Source organism: Anguilla anguilla, chromosome 14 (assembly GCF_013347855.1).
Source record: "Anguilla anguilla isolate fAngAng1 chromosome 14, fAngAng1.pri, whole genome shotgun sequence".
NCBI classification, from domain to species: Eukaryota; Metazoa; Chordata; class Actinopteri; order Anguilliformes; family Anguillidae; genus Anguilla; species Anguilla anguilla.
In genome coordinates this window covers 20,071,472-20,095,020 of record NC_049214.1, presented here as the reverse complement: position 1 = coordinate 20,095,020, position 23,549 = coordinate 20,071,472, and the positions used below count along the sequence as shown (strand labels likewise).

The window sequence follows — 23,549 nt, the reverse complement described above, 5'->3', positions numbered from 1 at the left end:
ACGTAAAAACTCTCTGGAAAGACCCTCAGGGGAAGTATCTTGACTCAGTCGCTATTTTAATTCAGCCGTGAGTAATGACAGAGGTACATTTCGTTTCGTACTCACGGGGAGGTCTAAACTGAAATACTTGGAGTGTTAGTTTGTGATGACGTGCTTTATGGGCTTTTCACCTCTTATTTGGAGCTGCAAAGACTTTTACTAAGGACAAACTATTTTAAGTTACACCTGCCTCTGCAATGCATCTGACCGATTGACTTTGTAATTTATGTGTCTGTGTTTATAATTACAGTAGTGTTTATGTCCTCTAACTGTACAGCGAATTTTATAAAAAATTATTTAAATTTTTATTTTAATTTGGGTTCAAGTTAATCAGTAGGCTATGTTAATTGAGCTTAATTTAACTGTGTTTCAATTTACTATGCATATTTGGGAAGCAAAATATATTCAGTCTTCATGATAGAACAAATACCTTGGATAAACAGCAGCGACAACAACAACAAAAAAACAATTAATTACAAAATAAAACCAGCAGGTAATATGTATTCATTTAAAGATGGGAACTGTTTGTAGCTCAGGAAATCTATGTTTTTGTTTTCATAAAGTAGCTATGAATCTAAAACAGCTTTTCCAGAACTTGCTCTAACCTGTACAGCATGGAAGACAAATAATTAGATATCAAATGTACTGAAATAGACTACTTTATCAAAATTTGTAAGTTAATAAAATATACAGTATATAAGCTTGTGCTTGCTGATGTCATGTGTAATAATATATTGCGCAAATTGAGGGACGGTTAAAAAAACAATATTTGTGGATATAAATCAGTGCAGGCTTTTTTTCATTTGCAACTGTAAATCATCACCAGTGATTCCTTTCAAAATCATGGGCTTTCAAATAAATCATAGACAAATTATAGTATACATTTGTTTAAGATTTTCCACTGTCAGTCTCAAAGCATAATTTCAGCAAATTAAAATAAATTGTGCTGAAAGTGTAAATAATTCAGTTGAAGGTTTTCAAAGGGTATATTTGATAAAATAATACTTATCACACTAGCTTGATTTTTGATGCCCTTGCAGCTTCATGGACAGATTTAATGTACTAACCCTTATTCTCACTTTGCGCAGAAATACAGTGTGTAGATAGTATATATAGGCCAGCTTAAAGCCATTAATAGCCAGTAACTAAACCTAAACCTGTTAAATATTTAGCTGTAGTCCTAGGCCAATAGGAGCCAACATGAGCCAATGATTGTCTTTCACCGTTGGAGCAATTAGGGTCCCAAATCGGCATGCAATCCACAGAAAAATGTGGGTGCCTCAAGTAAAAAAATCAAATATCATTGTACTTATGTACGGGGACGGCAGCGTAGCGTAGTGGGAGGAATTGGGCTTGTAACCGAAAGGTCATAGGCTCGATTCCTGGGTAGGACACTGCCGTTATACCCTTGAGCTAGGTACTTGACCTGAATTGCTTCAGTATATATCCAGCTGCATAAATGGATGCAATGTAAATGCTATGTAAAAGTTGTGTAAGTCGCTCTTCAAATTCAGAAAGCCAGATTTGTGTATGTTCATGGTCATCTTCGCAATTTATCAGTGCAGCAGACAAGCATATGATCTATTCCAGAGCATGTGATGGAGTTCTCATCTAGGTAAGGTCACATAGACATTGAGTCGGAGGCGGTCACTTCATGCAAAGCCTGTGCAGGCAGGCTGTGGGCATCCAATTGGCAAGAGGCAGTTGATGGTGTGCAAGGAGACACAGATGTCCCACCAATTGAGGTCCCTCCCTTTATGGGCCAAATTGTGGTACTGCAGGCCATAGCATGCTGGTCCCAGACCATGGGGTCCATCCACACACTACTGGCACACCAGGAGGAGCCACACGGCAGCTCCACATTCCGTTTTGATGTTGACAAAAGACAAACACAATCAGTCAATTATCATGAATCACTGCACTGAAGTGTTAGAGATTCCGATAACCACTTTATCAGCTATAATTAAAGGAAACAGTGATGAATATTACAGAAAAGGATTAGTCATCCCCTTATAAATGCATAAATATCTACTTGGCCTGATTTTGTTTAATTAAGCTGGCAATAAGCTTAATTAGTGTGCGTGTGTGCGCGTGTGCATATGTGTGTTGATTTTGATTATTATTGAACTTGTTAGATTGATAAATTGTTTGCAAAAAAAATATTCATGATTCAGTAAAGCTTCCCACAGCCAACCAATGTTTCATAATATATAAGTCCTTTTCATGTCTACAGATATTTACAGGATATAGTCACATTATATACATAATTTACATTATGTATCTACTTTATTTTGTTAGTTGGAAATGATAATTAAAATTACTAAAGGAAAATCTTCATTGAAATTATTTACAAATATTATTTGTAAAATGTTGAATATAATATAAATTATACTGCTCTCATTCTAATTGTATTCAAAGGGACAGGTATTAGCTAATACCTTAAAATACCTTGAATTTATAAAGGTTCCTTGATATATAAATCATTGTGTAGATAACATAATTAGCAAGATTTATAATGAAATTAAAATGTAATATTTTTGAATGCTTGTGTTATCCATAGGTGAACCATAAAAGATGCTGGAGTACACAAGAGATCAGTCATCCAGAAGCAATTAGGGCATGCCCTGCTTTTGAGTGTGCTGGGGTATTCATCACCACTCACAACCTGATCAACTGCATACCGAGACAAGTGCAAGAGGGGAAATGACAGCGAATCAGGAGGACCCCAATGTCCCAAATAAACTGCTGATGGCAGATGCAACAGCTGATCTACCTTGGCATGAACCACCAAGCAAGGAGCAGAACGAGGATGACTGCAACCTGCGTGATGACAGCAGAGCATATAGCTCTTGCAGTGCAGCCGAAAGCCTTTTGCCCTTTACAAGCTGTCTGACAGAGAAGAGCATAAATGAGAGTGACTCAGAAGCACACAAGATTAACAGTAAAGGTGACGTGGCACAGTCGCTGCCAGGGCTTAGTGCACCTGTTGTTCCGACAGATTTAAACAGTAGCTGCACTGGGACCCAAGACATTTGTTTAACACAGCCAAAAACAGAAACTGGTTGTTATGCATCTGATGAGTTGTGGCTACATGCAGACCAGGTGCCCACAGGTGAGGAAGAACATGCTATTTTAGGCAAGCAGAGCAGGTACTCTGACGTCACAGTCTTTGGCGGTGGCCACAAAGAAGGCAGAGAGGTGTCCGGTTACCCATTGGAGATGGTGGCCGCCATTGGCTCACCAGTTGATGACTCATGGTTCAGGATGCCACCTGTTAAAACATGGCCATCCATGGACAGCTGGTCAGGCACACGCTCCAACATAGTTCACATTGTCCTCTCCAGCCCGGAGGAGCCTCCAGCAATAGTAATACAGACACTGGAGGTCATGGCTATCAAAGACAAAGAAGTGAAGCCACACCAGGCTCAGGAGGACACAAAAACAGTAGAGCAGATGTGCTTGATCACAGCCAGCAAAGAGGACAGTGAGCTGACAGCAGAGAGGGGGGTGGAGAAAGTCCAGACCTTGCTCAAAATCCAGGCTGGGGATTCAGACGGGCATTCGCCACACTGTGGAGATAAGGGAGACAGAGAGACGCCACTCACTGAAGAGCACAGTTCTCATGTGACCTCAGAAGAAGCGAGATGCTCAAGCCTCCCCTGTAACATAGCTTCTCAAAACCTCCGTGAGTCGGACATAACTGACATGTTGCCCTCCCCTGAATGCATTGCAACTGCAGCGCTCTGTGCTAGTGCTGAAGACATTGCTCCTTTGTGGGAAAAAATGCCCGTTGGTGAGGAAGACATGGAAATTTACTGTGAGAAAAGAACTTCTTCACAGGTTCCTGTGGAAGAGAAGGTCAGTAAATCCAAATGCCAAAATTCTTCAGAGGAACTGCAGACACCTGAGGTGAGATCATAAAACTGGTTCACATGCATACAGTGATCTGTTTACAGTATAAGTCCTAGGGCTGATCTAGCAAGAAAATAGAGAATTAGACAAACGCTATGTTACACAAACTGAGGTTTTCAGGGTCTCCTGAAGCTGAATACTGGCTCATTATGAAACACCATTGAATGCTTAACCCTAATCTTGGCTGAGAGCTTCTTTTACCAGTGAGGAGGATTTGAACTGCAGCTGTGTTCAGAAGTCTTCAATCTAGCTGTCAGGACCTGGCAAAGACCCCAGGGGGGTGGGGCTATCTACTCCTTTGATTGCACACAGAGCCAATAACATCAAGAGTGACAGCTACTGCTGCAACGGAAATGCGTAGTTTTGAAAAACCACAGATAAACAGAAATGCCAACTAATTATAGAAAGGTCTGAATGATAATAGAAAGCATTCCAAGGGGTGGGGGCAGGGTGGAAGGGCACAGCTGAGTGCTGTAACAAGATACCCACAAAACTTAACCCCAGCCCTTGTCCCACAAACAGTCTGATGAAGCCTATGAGGTTGGTCATGATTGGTTAAGCCACAATGTGCTTGAGTGGCGTAGCTGGAGCTTTCATCTATAATTGTGACAGTCACTTGCTCAGTCTGAGTATTCAGAGGGCTTCTCTACACAAGCATGATGGGTTATGAATATATCCCAAGTAGACTGAGGTATGTACACTAAAATACTGTAAAAGGATGGGAATGTGAAAAGTGGGACAAGGTGGTAGTTGTACTGTACCCGTGTTCCATTTTGCATCTCAAAGCTAGCATTCTTACTGCACGTTTTTTAATCTCAATATTTTTCTAGTCTGTGGTGACTCTAAAATGCCTCACTTGTGACTAATAACTGAACCAGTTGTACACCGAGGAACTTAAAATTAACCTTTCAATATTTCTCTTCTCAGCTGGAGACTGATGCACTTTGGAAGGTGACAGAAGACCCTCTCTTTCCACTTTATGCGGACGTTAAGGAAGGTGCGATAAGAAGCAGAAGCAATGAGTCCCAGATATTCTCGGGTTACTCCAGTGAACCATGTGCTGTGAAGCCCATGCGTGGAGAAGAGCAGGGTCACTCTACCGAAGGTCTGAGCCCTGACACAGTTCTTCAGGGAGCAGCTGAGATCTTCCAGGGACTTGCATGCGCCCCGGTTCAAAAAAGCCCTCAAACACAAGACTACACACTGGCTGGAGAGACAGGCTCAGCAGGGCGACACAAGGACAAGCCTCTCCATGGCAATCTCCAGGGGGACAGGAACGAGAGGCTCAATTTTATTATGCCGTTAGCACCAATTTGTCGAAGGAGTATTCACCTTAATACAGATACGTATGCCACTTTGAAAGGGGACCAGCAGCAAGCCAAGTTTTCAGAGACTAATAGGAACTGGACTTTTGACACATCAGGGGCATTTTCTTCACGTAATCAAACAGAACTGTTAGATTCTGGCACAGGGAAGACAGCATGCCCTGATTTCCCATCAGGCCAAGATGACCACGATGAAAAGTTAGCATTTTGTTGTGCTCAAAGTCTTGACGAAGATCTTCTCAAGCCTTCATCTCCTGGAGACACACAGCAACATTTGTCCGTGGACGAAAGGAGCTATAAAACCTCTGGCACAGTCGTCAGTAGTAACTTCAGCAAGGAATTTTCAAAATTGCTCATGCTCACTGGTGACGCATTTCTTGTCTGCGAGGAAAACAAAACAGCATACATCACTCTAGACCTGAATGATCCTGTATGCTATGCAACATGGCCTGGTTCGGAGAATGGAAACAGGACTGATTATACATCCGCTTTAGAATACATGAAAACAAACAAGACTCGGTGTGTTTGTGAAGGTGAAGAAAAGGGACCGAAAATGCCCCACAAAACCTTAAGGACATCTTCAGGGAGTAAAACATCAACAGGCCACAAGAGCAAAGAGAAATCGGCCGGCCACCGGGAGAAATCCAAACAGGCAACTGCTCAAGCAACAAAAAAACAAGAAACTCCAATTCCTGAGTCACTTGTCACTAGTGAGTCACCGACAGCTAACTTGGGATGTAAAGCTCTGTCTGTGACAGATGTGGAGACAAAGGAGATGATAGAAAAGTGCCCCAAATCCCGTGGTAAAAAGAAGAAAAAACAGTCCCAGCATTCATCTGGAAAAGCCGAGGCTGAGACTTCGATAGAAGTTGAAAGCGGTGCCCGACCAAAAACTGCCGAGGGCAAAACTGACACTTTTGATGCAAGTCTAACAGGGCAGGCCGGGGGAAGTGATAAACTGTCAGCTCTTACCTCCCAAACAAACTGTTTACTAATACAGAAACAATCAGAAGTAAAAAATGTGACAGCTAAAGTCAAGGGAAAAGGGACCGTATTTGACAGTCCAGTGACGGCCACAGACACAGTAGAAAGCCAGTCAGCCGGCCTTGCTAAGCAGCGAGGTCAACGTATTTTGAAGTGTAGACATTTATTTGAGAACAAGGATGGGAAGCGACCTGCCGAATCAAAGCCTCAGAAATCTTCTGTCCTCGTGAAGAAGGAGGAACAGGCTGTGGCTGCGGCAGCAGGACAAAGGAAAGCTTACAGTGAAGTGGTCAAGCAGAAGCCTCAAACACACGAAGGTAACAGGATATGTGAATGTTTCATATGGCCATTACTTGATGTCTTTAGCTCTGGTAACAATTGATGCCATGTTTTTTTTATTGCCTTATACATGTGACTCCCAGGGAAAGAAAGCACAACCACCTGTGTTTGCTTGTGTTCTATTTAGCCCCAAAAGTGCTACAAAACATTAGAGCAGAGAAGCTTTCTGACGACCCTGGGAGCATCGGCCTTCGGTGCCAGTTCAGTGCTCTCTCAGTGGAGAGCTCTGTGGTGTGGACAAAAGAAGGAGTCATTTTGGAACAAGTTAAGAGGAGGTATGCATTTGTTTCTGCCTGCATATCGCATTTGTAAAGATGCCACCATTATTCGTTACATTTGTGGGAGAAAAAAGACACTTTGCCACCACTTGGAGGAGCTAATTGTTAAGTCTTGCTAGGCCTGAATCTTGGCAGACTGTAGACATGACAGCAGTGTGGTGGTGATTCAGCCAGAGTGGGGGCAGTATTAGATTTTTATATAACCATGATTCAGACCTGCTATTGATTTTCTGTTACATAAAAAAATATTACATTTTTAGGAAGACTGTCGGATCAATGACCAATACAATCACATACATGTACTGTAACTATTACTCTAAAGCAGGTTCTCTCCATAATTGTAAAATCACAAAACCAGTATAAGATTAATTTTGCAGTAATGCAGTGCACATGTACAAATGTTCTCTATTTAGGTACTTTAATTTTGCGAACATGTTATCTCTATTTTTTTCTTTTGCAGGTAAGTGATCACATAATAACAGAACATTAATGACTGATGACCAAAAAAAAAAAAAGAAGCACTCCATTTACCACAGGGCATGTGAGGTGAATGTATGTGACAGGTGTGTACCGATAGGCACCTGTGGATTTTAATAAAAACTCTATTTAAGATGGTTCTTGCTCTTTACAGTGCATGTGATGAAAGTCTACTTTCCTTCACAATCTCCATACCCTCAAGTAAAGACCTTGGACGTTACCAGTGCTGTCTAAGTTGCCCTCTCGGAACCCTGAGCTCTGAGTTTTACCTAACGTCTGATGGTAAGGCTTTGTGAGTGAATTATTTAACTCAATACTTCATGAGCAGTTAACACTAAACAATGTCACCTTTGTTTCTTCAGTACTGAGTGAACTCCTCCCATCTCAAGACCACCATGCAGGTGAGCTGAGGCCCCTCCTTGTGAGGTTTTGCTATGTTATTTATTTGTTTTTCTATGATACTGGGTCTGAAATATGGTCAATGTTTTGTTTCAATAATTCAGTAATTTGTCATTTATATTAAAGAAGCATTATGATGAAATAAAAAACAGGAAAGAGAACAGAAGACAAAACTAAAAAAAGAACAAATGAAAAGTGGCCAAATAAATTTTAAACTGCTCTTTTAAACGTATTCAGTGTTAATATCTGACACTTGCACCAAGTTTTTTGTAATGACTCAGGGCTGACATCAGTTGTTACTCACAGCTTGGGTGTTTCTTTCTCTCACTGTACCTCAGCGGAGGTGGTTGAGGGGGTGGAAGAGGATGTGAAGTGTACCCCGCTTCTGTTCAAAGAGGACTTCCTCAGTGAGCAGTACTTCGGGGAGAACCAGCCAGCCAGCATTTTGACCGAGCAGGTCCACTTTGGCGAGGGCATGCACCGCCGGGCCTTCCGGACCAAGCTTCTGGACAGCATGCTGCCTGTTTTCAGTCCTGGGCTCTCCTGTGTGCTCAAAGTGCACAATGTCATCAGCCAAGGGACCAGAAACAATGAAGAGCTCATCCACAAGAACTACAGCCTGGCTGTGGAGGTGGGTACAATCTGTAGGGGCAAAGTCACGGGACAAGTTGTTGAGTCCTAATACCTCAAAGTAAAACTAGAAGTAGGGTCGACTTGAGTTCAGCTGGGTTCCTCCAATTACTGCTGTATTTTCCATCCATCCATCCATACATTATCTAACTCACTAATCCTGGACACGATCATGGGGGGTAGTGGATCACCCAGCATGTATTGGGCATGAGGCAGTAATACACCCTGGACAGGTCGTCAGTTGATCACCAGGCACACATACCATTCACTCACACACTCATATCTAGGGGCAATTTAGAGCCTCCAATAAGCCTAGCCTGCATGGCTTTGGACTGTGCGAGAAAACCAGAGTACCAAGAGGAAACCCACGTGGACACCATACAGAAAGTAATACTGTACAGTATGTACTATGTGTAATATCGAGTGTAAATTAGTCACAAGTGCATTGGAGGTGGTCATGGAGCAGCAGTGTTCATTGCACTGTCACAGTTGGCACAAAGTCGAGAACAAGTGGTTCTTCCAAGATGAGGTGAAAGAGGGGGGGAATGTTTTTATTAAGCAAGCAGTGTCTTACAGAAAGATGCTTGAGCTGAATTATCTTGTACAGTCACCTGCCATCTGTTAAGCTAAGCACAATTTTTTGGCACAGCAGTACTGAGTTGTGTTGCTTGAATAAAAGTTTACCTATTTGTTCCAAAATGTTCATTTTGGTTTTATCTTGCACTGTGCTCTAGGAGTGTTCCGTGCAGAACACGGCCAGAGAATACATTAAAGCCTATACAACAGTGGCCAAGTCTGCAGAGGAGTTTGGAGAGGTTCCAGAGTGAGTTTGAAAGGACACTGCGTCTTTAGCATTCAACATTAGCATCTAAGGGGCAAGGGGAATGTCCTAACCTTCTGTGTATCTGTGCGCCAGAATCATCCCCATTCTCCTGGTCCACCGGCCCTCCAGTGACATCCCGTATGCCACGCTAGAGGAGGAGCTGATTGGCGATTTTGTGAAGTACTCTGTGAAAGACGGGAAGGAGATCAACCTGAAGAGGCGGGATTCTGAGCCAGGCCAGAAGTGCTGTGCCTTCCAGCACTGGGTCTACAACAAGACTGAGGGCAACCTGCTGGTCACTGACATGCAAGGTAAAGTACACAGCCTGTCAAATGGAGGCTGAATCCTGAAATGTGAAATGAGTTATGGTTGGCTGGCTCTAATGTGTAGGTACTCAAGAGTGAGCTATGATGATGGCAATGTGAAGAAAGCTGTGTGCTGTCACCTTCTTTTGTAAGCGATTTCACAAACAATAAACCTCCAAAATGGTTTTGTGAAGATAAAAAGGAACAATTTCTCTGTTACTTTTCATTTAATTTGACTATTAAAATTGCTTAATTTTTTTGTTTTGTTTAAAATGTCTTAATATGTTCATATTTTAAAAAAGGTTTTTGCTTGCTGTTCATTATAGGAGTGGGGTTGAAGTTAACCGATGTTGGTATTGCAACCCATAAAAAAGGGTAAGCTTATGGCAGGGGAATTACTGAAGTGGCTAAATCATACTACTCTCTGGCCTGAGGTAACAGATGCGTTAACCTTTTCCGCTGATTTTCTGTTTTCAGATACAAGGGGTTTAGGGGTAACTGCGCTACCTCTTTCATCGACCAATTCAAAGCCCTTCATCAGTGCAACAAGTTCTGTGAGTTACTTGGTCTCAAGCCCCTCCAACCTAGCCAGTCAAAGCCCAAAAGGACACAGACTGCCCCAAATCCAAAGCCACAGCCTCAGCAAAAGAAGAAGACATTTGTCGTCCATCTGAAGAGCAAATCCTGAAACAGTGGTGGCCTCAAACATTGGGGCATTATCTGCCATGAATATTCAGAAACTTCTTTTTTGGGGACAACAGAAGGAAGTGTTATTGTACTGGACATTATAATCATTTACTCATTTAGGGTACAGAATGCTCTCCTGACTTTCAGTTATTAAGGTCTGGTCAGATTTGATGAATAATGTTATTACTTAGATGACATTGCTGTTTCTCTAAAATTAATTTTTCAAATAGTGGCAAACAAAGCTAGAAAATATATATTATATAAAGTAAAAAATGTGTCATATTTATAGTATGTAAGGCATAATGTCACACTACATTACACAAGCAGTATCCATATACATGAAGATTATATATTTGAAATGAATTTTTGAAATTGTATTTTTTTTCCAAATTAATTTGGAAAATAAATTTAATTTAATAGTCATTTAGATATATCACATACAAATTATTACTTTTAACAAACATAAGCTATGAAATAAAGATATTTCATAAATTAAGTATGTAAGTAAGTGTCATAAATGTTTTCCTTTCTGTTTACTTTAAGGGCAGCTAGATGTTATTACTATAGATCAGTCTCGAAATGAAAATCTGGATGTATATACTCTGTTATTTTAACTCTGTTCATGATGAGAAATGAAGCGCTAACCTTGGTACAGTATGTAGACTGAATCAGTGCTTGAGTTCACTTCCTTTTTTCATGTTTCCTTTCAGCTCTGGGGTTCCTTTTCCAAATGATGTGGAAACTGATTTTATAAATAAACCCAACCCCCACCCCCACCCCCCATCTCCCCACTCCCCTACCTCATAGTCAAGAGATAGCTTCCAGTAGCCAGTGTTGAAATGTGGTGACAGTGTCCACACGAAAACCATTGTACAGTATTTCTCAGAAGAGAGGTTTTGTTTTTGTAAGCACAGTCTCACTGACGGACAGGTCAACCCCTGGAACATTTTGACCGGTTGACTATCGAACCAGCTGTCTCTCAGCCACGCAAGTAATTCCCAGCCTGCAGTCGTTGCAGTTTCCAGGGAACTTTTGACACATTTGAAATCTCACCAAACTATTTATACCTTTTAACTCCCCATAAATTTAGCCTGGCCCTAATGTTATTCCATCCCTGTGCAGGGGTAGATAATGTGTTTTTATATCCTTTTATGTTCTGGCCATTATATCCTTTCGGCATTCTGGAGAAGGTTTTGAACTCATGTGCTGCCTGTAATGGATATGGTAACTGATACGGCTGCCCAATGCATCATAACCTCTCTTGGTGCTGGTTTACATGTCTTGGCTGGAGTGGCCAAGGGTGAAGAGGAGTGTGGATATAACTTTATATGAGCTACACTTGTGTTACATAGTATGGACGTATTCTACCATATAGTTTGAATCTGTGCACCATTCTTTTCTTTAATTTTGTGAATGTTGAAAATTGTACTGAAATCAATATGTCACTTCTTAGTGGAATGATACTGTGAGAATAAAAAGAATATTTTTATTGTTTCATGGTGCTTTATTGATATGTGGCACATAAACCAAGAGTGACCTTTGACCTTTACGCTGTCAGGTCGTGAAATGTGAGCCCGCCACCCACGGCTCTGTTCACTGGTGACTTGCATGATTGCAGGTCAGCATGTGCGACACTGTGCAGTTCACTTGGCACTGGGGAACGGAGGAACACATTTTTATTAAAATCCACAGGTGCCTATCGGTACACACCTGTCACACACATTCACCTCACATGCCCTGTGGTAAATGTGCCATTAATGTTCTGTTATTATGTGATCACTTTCCTGCAAAAGAAAAAAACAGAGATAACATGTTCGCAAAATTAAATGGTTTCCTCTGCAAAACCCTTTACATATCTCTGTATATTCCTGTCTGGTGGTAACCTGCAATCAGTGTTTTAGAACATATAGACAGGGGCTAGAGAAGGAGCCATGTGTTGTAACCGTCCGGATAAGAGCAATTAGGGTGAACTGCATGGCTCCATTTGGTGTACCATCTTCCCACGACATGGGGTCCCTGGGTGAGGGGAAGCTTCTCACCATAGCTATTTAGTGTGATAATGGCGTTTGATAACAGTGGACACAAACACCATTGTCACACTCCACAGCTCTGGAGGATAAGAACACAAGGGCTACAGTGAGAGGGGAAGGGGAGAGAGGAGAGGAGAGGGAGAGAGAGGCAGAGAGATTAGACAGTCACTGGCACACTAACAGAACAGTGTTTGGCTCTAGAAGCACATTCAGTACCCATTTGAAGTACTGAAAACAGATTGTATTCAATCTAGACAACCCCATTTTCTATATCTTCCAGTGAAATGGGCTCAATTGTTTGCCTGCAAACTCTCTTTATGGAGTTGTATCATTCTTTTCATTTAAAGATATTTTACTGCCACTAATACCTTAGTCTATTAGTATTTTCAGGTTTGTCCGGGTTAGTAAACTTAAGCTGGACTACGTTACTATTTTACTTTGGAAAAACAACAAACTGCGGATTCTATCACAGACCTACAGTATATTAGCATAAAGGACAATGTGAACATTTCAGTTAAGCGTGGTATAGGAAAGCAAACTTTTCTGGGATGTTCTGGGAAAATAAGCAATGCAACAAGATAATCTGTCATTCTTAAGCAACACATTCAAATCTAGTCCTTTAGTCTTAAACATTCACATGGGTCACAAAACGAATGCAACGCCCGCTGGATAACACCTGCTCTTTCTCACTGTGGTTCAAGCAGCATGGCCACACCACTTCGCATAGTGGGGTTATCTGGCCCTGGTGAGATTACAGGCCATTTAAACTCGTGTCTAGAACTGTGCGGTTGACTTCAGTTTGGGGCAGACATGGGGAAAAGTGCAGCTGTTGGGCCACTTTGTCTCACCTGCAGCTGATACTGAATGATTGTGAACGCAGATCTAACACACCTCTATGATCTGAAAACCTTCCTACGAAGTGAAATAATTTCCCAGCACAACTCTGTGGACGTGATAGATACCCACAGAATCAGATATACTGTACACTGTAAAACCTGAGCATGCAATCATTTAACTTAAATACTATTAACTTTTAGTCATGTTTAATGTGTTTCCTGTTACACTTCTATATTGTAATAGTGAGCACGTTATAACTGGGGTATCTCAATATCGGATGAGGTAACCCGTATTAAAAGCAAGGTATTAAGCTGAGATGTTATATACGCATATCCTTCCATTTGGTGTCAAATTTAAATTTTGACTGCAGATCACAGCAATAGAGAAAGTAGTAACTCACCTTAATGGGTCGGCAGACTAATGTCCGCCATAATGTCTCTCTGTCAGTGTAGCCACCCAAGTAGGGAGAAGCAAGTCCAGTTTGTATTCAAGAGTTCACACAGGGCATTGGACAGCCACGGTCTGGGCTACTTTCTCTTCCCTTCCATTTATGTAGCTCTGGGGGATAAGGCAAACACTTAATTCCTCTGGTGATAAGCTCCCAGAAGCTATCGATCGATCCTGATGAGGAGGGGCCATCAACACACAGCACCGGCATGGCAAAAATACACCATTCTTTCACACTCAGTATCTTTCAATTCGCTCACACACAACATACATGCACACAGAAACACACGACTACACATTTTCAGGAATTTGTGGTGAACACGCAAGCATTATAACCAGAGTAAGAACCAGAGTAACCAGAGTAAGAAAGGTACAGCCTACTTTCAAGCAGTTTGGATCCGACAAGTTAATCCTTACTCCTTACTCTCGCTCTTTCTCTCTCTCTCTATCTCTATACATATATATATATAATTTAAAAGACACTGTCAGTGGTGAGAAATGTTTAAAAACAAATGATATCATCAGTAACTGAGTGATATGGAATGTGAGGAGGATAACCGGGAACAAAGGTCGAAAAGTATTTGTAATTTTAAGGATTTTCTGAGAAATACATGAGTGTCGTACATTCAGATCATTTTACCACACCCTTGGTAATTCAATATTTGTGACCCAAAGAACTATATTGACTCTTGAAACATTTGAGCCACGTGTGTATGTGCACAACCCTATGCCTGGTGAAATTTATAATCACTTACTAGGGATCTTGAGTGTTTAATTGCATGTTTCCAGAAAATTTCTTTTTTAACACAGACGCACACAAAAACATGGTAACAAAAGCACCATTCCCCGAACCAATGATGTTAATAAAAGGCAGTATTTAAATAAGATATTATACAGTATTTATGGCCCATTCACAACTCTGACGTAGTTTCCATTCACTTAAAGCGCATTTCCCCGTACTGGCTTCATATTTGTACTGATTCTGAGCTCTATTTGTGTGTAATGTAATGTAAACATGCCCTTGAAAGTTGAAGGACCATGTTGCATCATCTGGATATGGGAAATATTGTATTTAATCGGGTTAGCTGTTTTATGTCTTCTGGTGATTAATTTTACCATATCATTTGATTTCAGACAATCTCATAATCTAAGGAAATTGAAAAAAAAGATTCTTAAAAGAAAACTCATATTAGATACATGGTTAAAAAAATGTTTTGGACTACAATTTCCTTGTAGAATGGTTGGCTCAGATGGATATTTTTGATCTTCAGGATTAAGTATGTAGTTGTCTGTTTCATCATTGCCTAAACTCCTTGACAAATAAGATAATCTTTCATTGCAAAAATCATTACAGGTTTGCTGAGGTCAAAGTTGTGGGTTCCTTGCCTTCATTTACCTTGGGGGCATGATGGTTTTGAATGTCACAGACACTGCTTCAAAGGGTCAATTCCACATGCTTTGTGGTTCCGCCAATCATTTCAATCCAAAACAAATAATCAAATTAATAAATAATACACCAGGTAGTATCCTCAGTGACCAGTATATATTGCTTTTCTAATTGAACGCTTTGTATTGAATGTTTCTTCTCATAGCAGGCTGATTTTATGTGAAAGATTTATTATTAAGGAATATGCAAAATAGCATTCAATTATCTGGGTGTGCCATGACCACTATTGCTAGGACCACAATAAATGCTGTAATCAGAATCAAAGTAATTGTGTAAGATTCTTTTCTAGCAGTCTGTATGAGAGACAGAGAGATTTTGGCTCTCTGCTTATTTGTGATTGGAAGGGGTGAATTTGATAAAGTGTCCCGGGACAGCAGAGTGCTTTTATTTGCTCGTCCTTGGAACTGATAACTCTCAGATTGCCTGTGTGAATGAACTGGGTTCCTTTCACCGCACACGTGCAAAACGTTTCCACCATTTCAAGGGACACATGGATTGAGACTGTGGAGGAAACCCTCAGTCCCAGCGAGGAAATGAGATCACAACGGATTTAAATGTTTCCAGAGGGGTAAAAAAAAAAAAATAACACTGACACTTAACATAGTATATCCCATAAACCACAATCATAACCACAAACCTTTATCAGTACTTGTGTCTGCTCTACCAGTGGACGCAAGAGAAACATGGGACTTCATTTGTCTCTTTGTGAAGAGGGGTAAATGAAGAAATTCCACTTCATCCAGAAGAAATCAGACTTTGGATATTGTTTTTGATAGCAGGCTGTTTGCTTATCCGGGTCTAAATGTAATAATTTTGCTCTCTGCTTTTGGACCTTTTCATGTACAAATTGCAGTTTCATTCCAAACCTTGGAAAATGTAGATTTTAAGTGATATTATTTGCTTGACAATCATTTCCATTGCCCTGTCTGACTTTGTTTTAATGGCAACAAGCGGGCGCACATTTAGATATTCAATCAATTCTGGAGGACACATCCCAGAATGTAACCTATTCTATCCTGAAACCAAAAGTATCAATGGGAACAACACACATCCATGTAATATGTATCATATTTGCCAACTAAATGGCACAATAAATTGGGACACAATAATTAGAAAGTGCAAAAATAATACTTACCACACACAGTTAAAATATCTGTATTTCAAAGCCCCTAAAATGGCAGCAGCAAAAATACACCCTGTCATTGTATATTTTGTAAATGGATCTTGATATGCATATTTACACATAATAAATATGGTTATATTGCTTCCGTAAAACAATATTTACATTATATTATTCAGTACACCTTTTATATCATAAATGAAAGAGGTTTCTCATTTTTCTAGGCACATTAACTACCCACTTCTTTAACAAGTTGGCACCAATGCCAAAAAAACCTTGAAGTCAGGATCCACTGTAGCTGAAATGACCAGAGGGAAATTTTTGAGAAAGCTGAAATATAAAATTTGGTTGATTTAATGATGAGATGTAGGACACATTTAGAATGGGGTTGCTTGAGTGACGAGGGTGCGCCTGAACATAGATACGTAAATATGTGAGAATATGAAAATGAAATATGTGTGCTGTAGCTGTTATTTCTTGCACTAATATAGCTGACTGAATAGAAATGCAAATTCCAAATCTCACCCTTAAGAGAGCATGCTGGATAACATTCATATTAAATCTACATAAACTCTAACAGGAAGGCTAATTAAGTTTAATGAGACAATTATATATATATATATATATAAATATTTTAAGAATGAATTTTCTAAGGACAAGCATGGCCTACACTTTTATTTTTAAATCACCACAACCACATTTGCTGTTTCAGTTGTTTTGGGTCACCGGATTGGCATTTCACCACACTAGTTAAGGCACATATTAAAGGGAACCATCTGAATGTGCCCAGGAATAAGAAAAATGTAGCTGTGGGTACGGATCCTACTGCAGAAGCCTAAACATTTCAGGGAACTTGTTTAAGGATAAACATATAACTTTAATTAGTGTGCTATTATGCACCAAGACCCACGTGCGATTCACCTGATTGAAATGCCCATCGAGCTCTCCTCTGAGAGTCAAGCCTTGCACACTCACAGCCCACATCCCAAAGGAAAGATAAATTATCTATTATAATAGATCCAAAATGGAAGCTCCTTGTGGCCCCATTTCCCCCTCCCTCAGGCAAAACACACAGTTTGATTACAGCAACAACCTTCACCTTGCCCTTATACTCTGGCCATGCAATACCAGGCCACCGCCACTGCGTTCCTTGCTGACATACTGCTTCGGTGACCGTGGCAACAGCTTTCAGAAACGAATCCAATGAGCACATTGAATGCCATTTAATCACTGCAGGGCCGTGTGCTGCGTCCTCAATGCTGAAGACAGACCACAGCTTTTGGATAGCTTTTGAGTCTATTGGAATTGTGCATTTAATTATTTCAGATCATAATGGACAAAAAATACATTGTTTTATAATACAGAATTATTCTGCCAGAAGCAGTTTGCCAGAAGCAGTTATTGGAGTGAATTTGTATTTACTGATTCAGAATCTACTGTATATGGCAAATATCTTACCTGCACATGCTGTAGCCAATATGGATCGATATCAAATCATTAAATATTAAATTTCACTAGTTTTTTCTGAAAATACAGCTAATAGCCTAAAAACTAAAATAAAAAAACTTGTTTTTATAATGTATGCAAGACATTTCACTGGGCTTGAATGACATCAGGCACACCATCTACAATACATCAAAACACCAGAGTAGCAAATTCAATCACGTCAGGTGGACTCATCTTTTAAAATTTAGTTCAGGCTGATTGACAACTCTCTTCACTGCACTCCAACTTAAACCAAAGGTTTACATTTATAACTGTGATGAATACGCAATTGACAATAAAACAGAAATGAAACCGTCTGAGGCTGATTCTCATCTTCAGTTACCCATTTTCTTTTTAGCTACTAGCTGTTGTTTTGCAATGATTCTTCAGATGCAGTTCCTCAAGTTGGTCCAAGCTGATCACTATGTAACAGAATGGTGATAATGATCACTATCACTGTACGTAGACATTTTTTGCCTCTATGATGTTCCTACAGTGCCTTTCGTAATGTCTGAGAAAAAGATTTGGTTCTGTACTCCTCAATTTTATATTTGTAATCAAACAATTATCACATGCCTAAAGTGAATTTCAGGCCCCTATAATGTTTGGTACATATCAATGTTTTGAAAATGAAAATAGTCATGTTTAGTATTTTTGTTGCATATCTTTTGCATGCAATAACTGCTTGAAATCTGTGACCCATAGACATCACCAGTTACTGAGTATCTTCTCGGTGCTGCTCTGTCAGGCCTGTACTGCAGCCATCTTCAGCTCCTGCTAGTTTAGCTGCCTTAAGTTCTCTCATCAGCATACAAACCACAAGTTCAATTGGATTCGGATCGCATGACTGACTTGGCCAGTCAAGAGTTTTCAAATTTTTGGCTTTGAAAAAATCCTTTGTTGCTTTAGCAGTATGTTTGGGGTCACTGGTGTTTGCTTGAACTTCAGCAGATGTTTCTGTACACTTCAGAATTCATCCTGCTGCTATCAGCAATTACATCATCAAGTGGCAGCAAATACGTGCCCAAACCATAACACCCCACCACTTTTCACATGTGACGCAGAATGTTTTGGAACTTAGGCAGTTCCTTTTGGCCTCCACAATTTTCTCCTGCCATTACTGTTGATACAAGTGAATCTTGGTCTCATTCATCTAAAAAACCTTTTTCCAGAACTCTGCAGGCTCTTTAAGGTACTTCTTAGCAAATACTCATGGGGGGGTCGTTCATAGCCAAATCAAGAAAAAAAATATGACTTCATCCACACATTATGGAGGGCACTGTATATACACATCTATGATTACAAAGCAGAATTACCTGGAGGACTGCAGGGCAAATGAAATTTAAATTTACACAATGAAGTGAGAAAAGACAAGCAAAATGCAAGAACACATGAGCATTTGGAAACATATGAGCAGGCTGAACATGACTTTTATATGACCATAGTATTTACACTACCTCCAATTTAGCAAAGTAGGATAATGAACGCCCCAACTCACCTCTGCTGTATATCTACATGTAATATCATATTAGCATATACAAACCAGTTGTCCACTGCTTGCCAATACAGCCATCTTGTAATTTGGTCCACAGGTCCATAGTATATACTGGTACCAAGCATGATTAATTCTGAATTACAAATCAGTCTCACACATTGCTCACACACACAGGAAAAGCAACTTACACTTCAGAAGATATATACTGTACTTGATTACAGTCACAAGTAAAATCAACTTTTCAATTAAGAAAAGTTGTCTTCCATTTATTTCTGATTTCCCCAATGTCCATCATATCCATTAATTCAAAATCTTATTTCATTCTACAGTCAGGAGCTGTGCAACTAGGGGAGAATTAGCAAACCACAGTTTCAGTACTTCATTATGAGGAATTTCTCTGGAAGTCTTTCTGAAGAGGTCAAAGAACGGTAAATTATCTTTCTTCTTTTTAGCATGACTGTATCACCAACTCCTGAAACTGATCCATACTACAGATGGAGACACTAAGAACAGTGAGGAACATAAAAGCCATTTCACCATCAACTCATTTGTTTTTGACCATCTCTTTATTTTACACCATGCGCTCTTGATCGTTAATGTTTTACGACTGTTACTGGGAAGAACCAGTAGGATTTGAAGGCATCTACTGTACCTTTCTATACATGAAGAAAAGACAAACTAAAAACCTTCAACACATCTGTATTGTTACGTGCTATCCCATTCCCAGAGCAGGAAGAATAGCCAGAGCTTGGGATATTAATCACAATGCAATACACAATGTCTGAACAAGGATCAACATCCATTTGGCACAATGATAAAACCATCAGGCGAATGGAGTTCAACATTTGAGTTTAATCTGACCCAAGTTATATTAAATTGCAAGGTCTGGTGGAGCTGTGGAATTAAACAAACCTGTTAATAAAAAAGAACACCCCCTTAAAAAAGAAATAAAGAATCTCAAATTTTTTCTTGAGCCAAGATGGCCACGGGTGTGAGGAAAGCTGGACAAAGAAACGAGTGTGAGGGAAGTGAGGAATGGCAGCAGGAAGTCTCGGCTCCACAACTGTGAATTTATACATTAGCAGCAGCCAGATTTACAGACCACAGATATTGCACTAGGCAAACGAGCGCTCTCGAGAAGAAAAAAAAATCACATTCAAGTTAATAATGGAGACAAAAGACAGTCGACATGAACTTGTGATTCATAAAGTGCCCTTGGGGATTAGTGGGGAGGAAAAAAAAAAGAAAAACAACTCAGTTTATAAGAACCTGCTCCTAACACTGCTAAAATAATGACACTCACCGCTTTCTTACACGACTTCTTTTTTCATGTTTCACTCATTAATACTTCTGTTAGATGCAGTACATGTAAAATGAAATAAATTCAAAATGCTTTAAGAAATTAATTTACAGTATTACAAACTGAGAGAAGCATAATATTTATAAAAGAAATGTCATATACCCTTCCAGCGAAGAAATTCTACTTTCCATTTTCTCCTCTGAGGATTTTTTTTTAAAGGAGAATACACGTTTAATTGTGTATTCACTGCAGCTGTGTTCATGCTGTTGTCATTAGCACTTCAATAACCATGCTACTCAATTGAAAAATGAAGATATGGATTTTTCATTTTCTGTTGATGGAGTTATGTCTTTAGATACACAAAATAATTTTTTTGAAACACAGGACAACATGTTAACTGGTACAAATGCAATTTGCGCAGCGTAACATAACAAAAAAAATACCTAGAAATGATTACGAACATCCTGTTCCTTCTTGACTTGCAAAAGAAGATTTAAAAAAACACTGTGGAAAAACTACACCAGTGTAGATGCCTTTTTGATAGGAATTTTGCATCATGAGGACGAACTCCGTTATATCATCAGTGATCTGCTATCCTTCCTAAGGTAATCGGGTGGTGTAATACAATATTTGTAAAAGTGATTATAATCCCTTTTATCGCAGATAATAAAGAATGCAAAACAGTTTCAAGGCCATGCCTTAAACAGCACAGTATAAATAAAGGAGTTACTGAAATGTTTCAGGGGTTCCTCGTAAGTCGTGGCATCACTGATAAAAACAGGGAATTCTCTCTCTTCCTTCTGTTTCCCACGCAGAGTGAAACGGACATAGAAGACACTGCTCACTGATTTAAGTCCCTACACGGTCGTCCTAAAGTCCACGGCAACATATATGTGTACATATACGTGCATATATAAACATATCTGTGGTTGCAGTGGCTCGAAGGAAGAAAATGGCAGCATGTGGTAACTGTGTGTCCGTGGGCGGGCCTTAGTCAACGCCCTCAAAGCCTTGTGCGTTCTCCACGGCCATCAGCAGCTTCTCACGGAGATCGTCAAACGAGTCGTACGTGGGGAGGTCCAGTCGATTGAAGCTGAGGGTAAAAAAACGTCAACAGACCACTGAAAAGTTAAAGTGTACCTCTCTGGGGGTAAACCCATTTTAACAAATGGGGTACTACAGAAAAAGAGGGTTGTGGGAGCATATCTATTCAAAATGTTAACTGAGTATAAGGCAATTCCTTCTGCAATTGCCTCTGCTTTAAGGCACATTTCCATGTAATTTCACAGAGTAATGAATGTGTGAATCGTTCTGCTCACTAGCCAATCAAAAGCAACAACAGTTCTTTGGTTATTTTAGCAAATTCTGCGATTCACCTAGAAAATTTAAAGAGAAGAAAACAATTACAAATGTAAGTGACCAGCTCTTTGGCTAAATAACTAGCAATATCTAAACCGCAGTGACATCAAAATGCTATACCCTGCTGGACTGCAGGTCACCTACGTACCAAGTGTGAGCTCGAGGGAGTTTGTCGGGCGTCCCCCACTGTTCAATGGTAAACAACTGCGGCCCATTGGATCCTGGGAATTGAACACACAGAAACGCTGATCACCCAACTTAAAAACATCGTCTCTACTGTTATGCAACTTCATGCGCACTGCTTCACATCCCATACACACAGGGACATGGTAAACACAGATCCTAAAGAGAAAACTCAGTCACCGCAAGACATTTAACTGCTGGGAAAAAAAGTTCCCATTCTGTACGACCGCTGAAGGTCTGCTCCGGCTGGCACACAGAAATTCAATTAACTCACATATTGAATGAAGCCTGGTATTACGCTGCATAAAAGAACAGCAGAGTTGTGCATAGGCTGGATACAGCTGCTTGGTACTTCCAGGTCTGACTCGGTAATGTCAGCGTTGAATACGTGCGGAAATAAGCTCACAGAGGGCTGCTTCCTCACCGTACAGCTCTGCAAAGCCGTTCATGGGCACGCGCGACGTCCCGGTGACAAACTGGAGGAGCCGGATTCGCTTCTCCGCATCCATCAGGAGGACCGCCTGCCGGGACGAGACGCAAACGAGCCTCTGAGGAGACCAAACTGAGAAACACTGAGTACCCTTCAGAATTACTCTTAAACGGCTTCAGTTCCGGCAACATCCGTTATATATTCCATTTTTGTTCAATAGAGTGGATGCAGTTTCTTTTCATTACTGCATATTTTACAGCTCCTAGAACATTGTTCTAGTGACATCCATACTGTTGAGCAGACAGGCAAGTTTTCTACAGGGTGTTAGGATTGCAGAATGGATGTCCGCACCAATCTGCATTTAAAAATGGTGAATGCAGGACCTCTATCTCAAGGTCATACTAGGAGCTCAGCGGTTATTGGCAAACATACATCCAACTAAATGGATACTACAAAAATTGCAGGCAAGATTGTTTCCTAGCAATAAAATTATCTCCAGCAGATAAATACATTTTTATGAAATACTATTATATATATATATATAACAGTGGTTCTGTGGATGGATGAGCGTGTTTGAGCCAGCTCCATGTATCAGCAAATCTGACCCTGAGTGATGAAAGTTAGCCTGGCTCCAGACAGCTGATAACCAGGGCCACTGCTACCTCTACAACTCTTTCATCAGAGTAAACATGCGTGTTACATCAAACAGACTTTGATCTCCAACCATCTATTCTACAGTGGCCCAAAAAAAGGATGATTATAAGCCAAAGTGGTATTTTGTTTGTTAAAGCAAAAACCGATTTCATAGGAGAGCACATTAAGGAAAGTTCATGCATTTATACAAAGAAAATACAATTTCAGAAGCATGTCTTCAGTAAATATAGCAAGGAAATAGCTTCAAATGCATTACAATTAAACAAATGTCAGTGTCAGATCAAATAAAACAAGAACTCCTTTTTTGTCGTCAATTGTGTACAAAGTTTTAAATACAAAAAAGACAGCCACAATTACCATAGCACAAAATCAAAAGAACAAGTAATGTAAATCCTTCTCATTCTTCAGCTTAAAGGTTTTCTGAGACAAATTGAATACAGAGTCTAAGGGTACTTCTTTCAAGAAAGATCAGTGTTACCTCATGGCTAGAAAGTGACTTCAGAGATAGAAATAGCATTTGTGATGACAGCTTCCTTTTTTAGGGGGTTGTTCTTTTTACGATAG

At 40.1% G+C, this 23,549-nt stretch overlaps 2 protein-coding genes and 1 long non-coding RNA gene across 14 annotated transcripts in view; 1 reads left to right on the top strand and 2 right to left on the bottom strand.

The window, feature by feature from the left end:
* Window positions 1-3,814: 3,814 nt before the first annotated feature.
* alpk2 (alpha-kinase 2) lies at window positions 3,815-11,692 on the top strand. Of its 2 annotated transcripts, none has more exons than XM_035389933.1 (10): window positions 3,815-3,897; window positions 4,879-6,577; window positions 6,727-6,874; window positions 7,509-7,636; window positions 7,717-7,755; window positions 8,092-8,384; window positions 9,118-9,206; window positions 9,300-9,517; window positions 9,838-9,886; window positions 9,989-11,692. In XM_035389933.1, the coding sequence occupies exons 1-10, from the start codon at window positions 3,823-3,825 to the stop codon at window positions 10,197-10,199; spliced, it is 2,949 nt and encodes a 982-aa protein (XP_035245824.1). In that variant the 5' UTR covers window positions 3,815-3,822; the 3' UTR covers window positions 10,200-11,692. The 2 variants fall into 2 exon arrangements, with proteins under 2 accessions (XP_035245824.1, XP_035245825.1); XM_035389934.1 differs by lacking the exon at window positions 3,815-3,897 and adding an exon at window positions 4,471-4,642.
* On the bottom strand, window positions 11,680-13,616 carry LOC118212237. Its single transcript, XR_004762190.1, has 2 exons — window positions 13,466-13,616; window positions 11,680-12,329 (listed from the first exon to the last, which is right to left on the bottom strand). It is a non-coding gene; the product is annotated as an uncharacterized LOC118212237 (long non-coding RNA).
* A 5,989-nt stretch (window positions 13,617-19,605) lies between these two features.
* The window catches only part of nedd4l (NEDD4 like E3 ubiquitin protein ligase), a 64,708-nt gene continuing 60,764 nt past the window's right edge, over window positions 19,606-23,549 (bottom strand). For all 11 annotated transcript variants that reach the window (XM_035390301.1, XM_035390304.1, XM_035390303.1 and 8 more), the window contains 3 exons: window positions 22,326-22,422; window positions 21,867-21,939; window positions 19,606-21,452 (listed from right to left, as the gene is read on the bottom strand). In XM_035390301.1, the coding sequence (XP_035246192.1) occupies window positions 21,350-21,452; window positions 21,867-21,939; window positions 22,326-22,422 (273 nt within the window). In that variant the 3' untranslated portion in view covers window positions 19,606-21,349. The remainder of the gene's footprint in view (window positions 21,453-21,866; window positions 21,940-22,325; window positions 22,423-23,549) is intronic.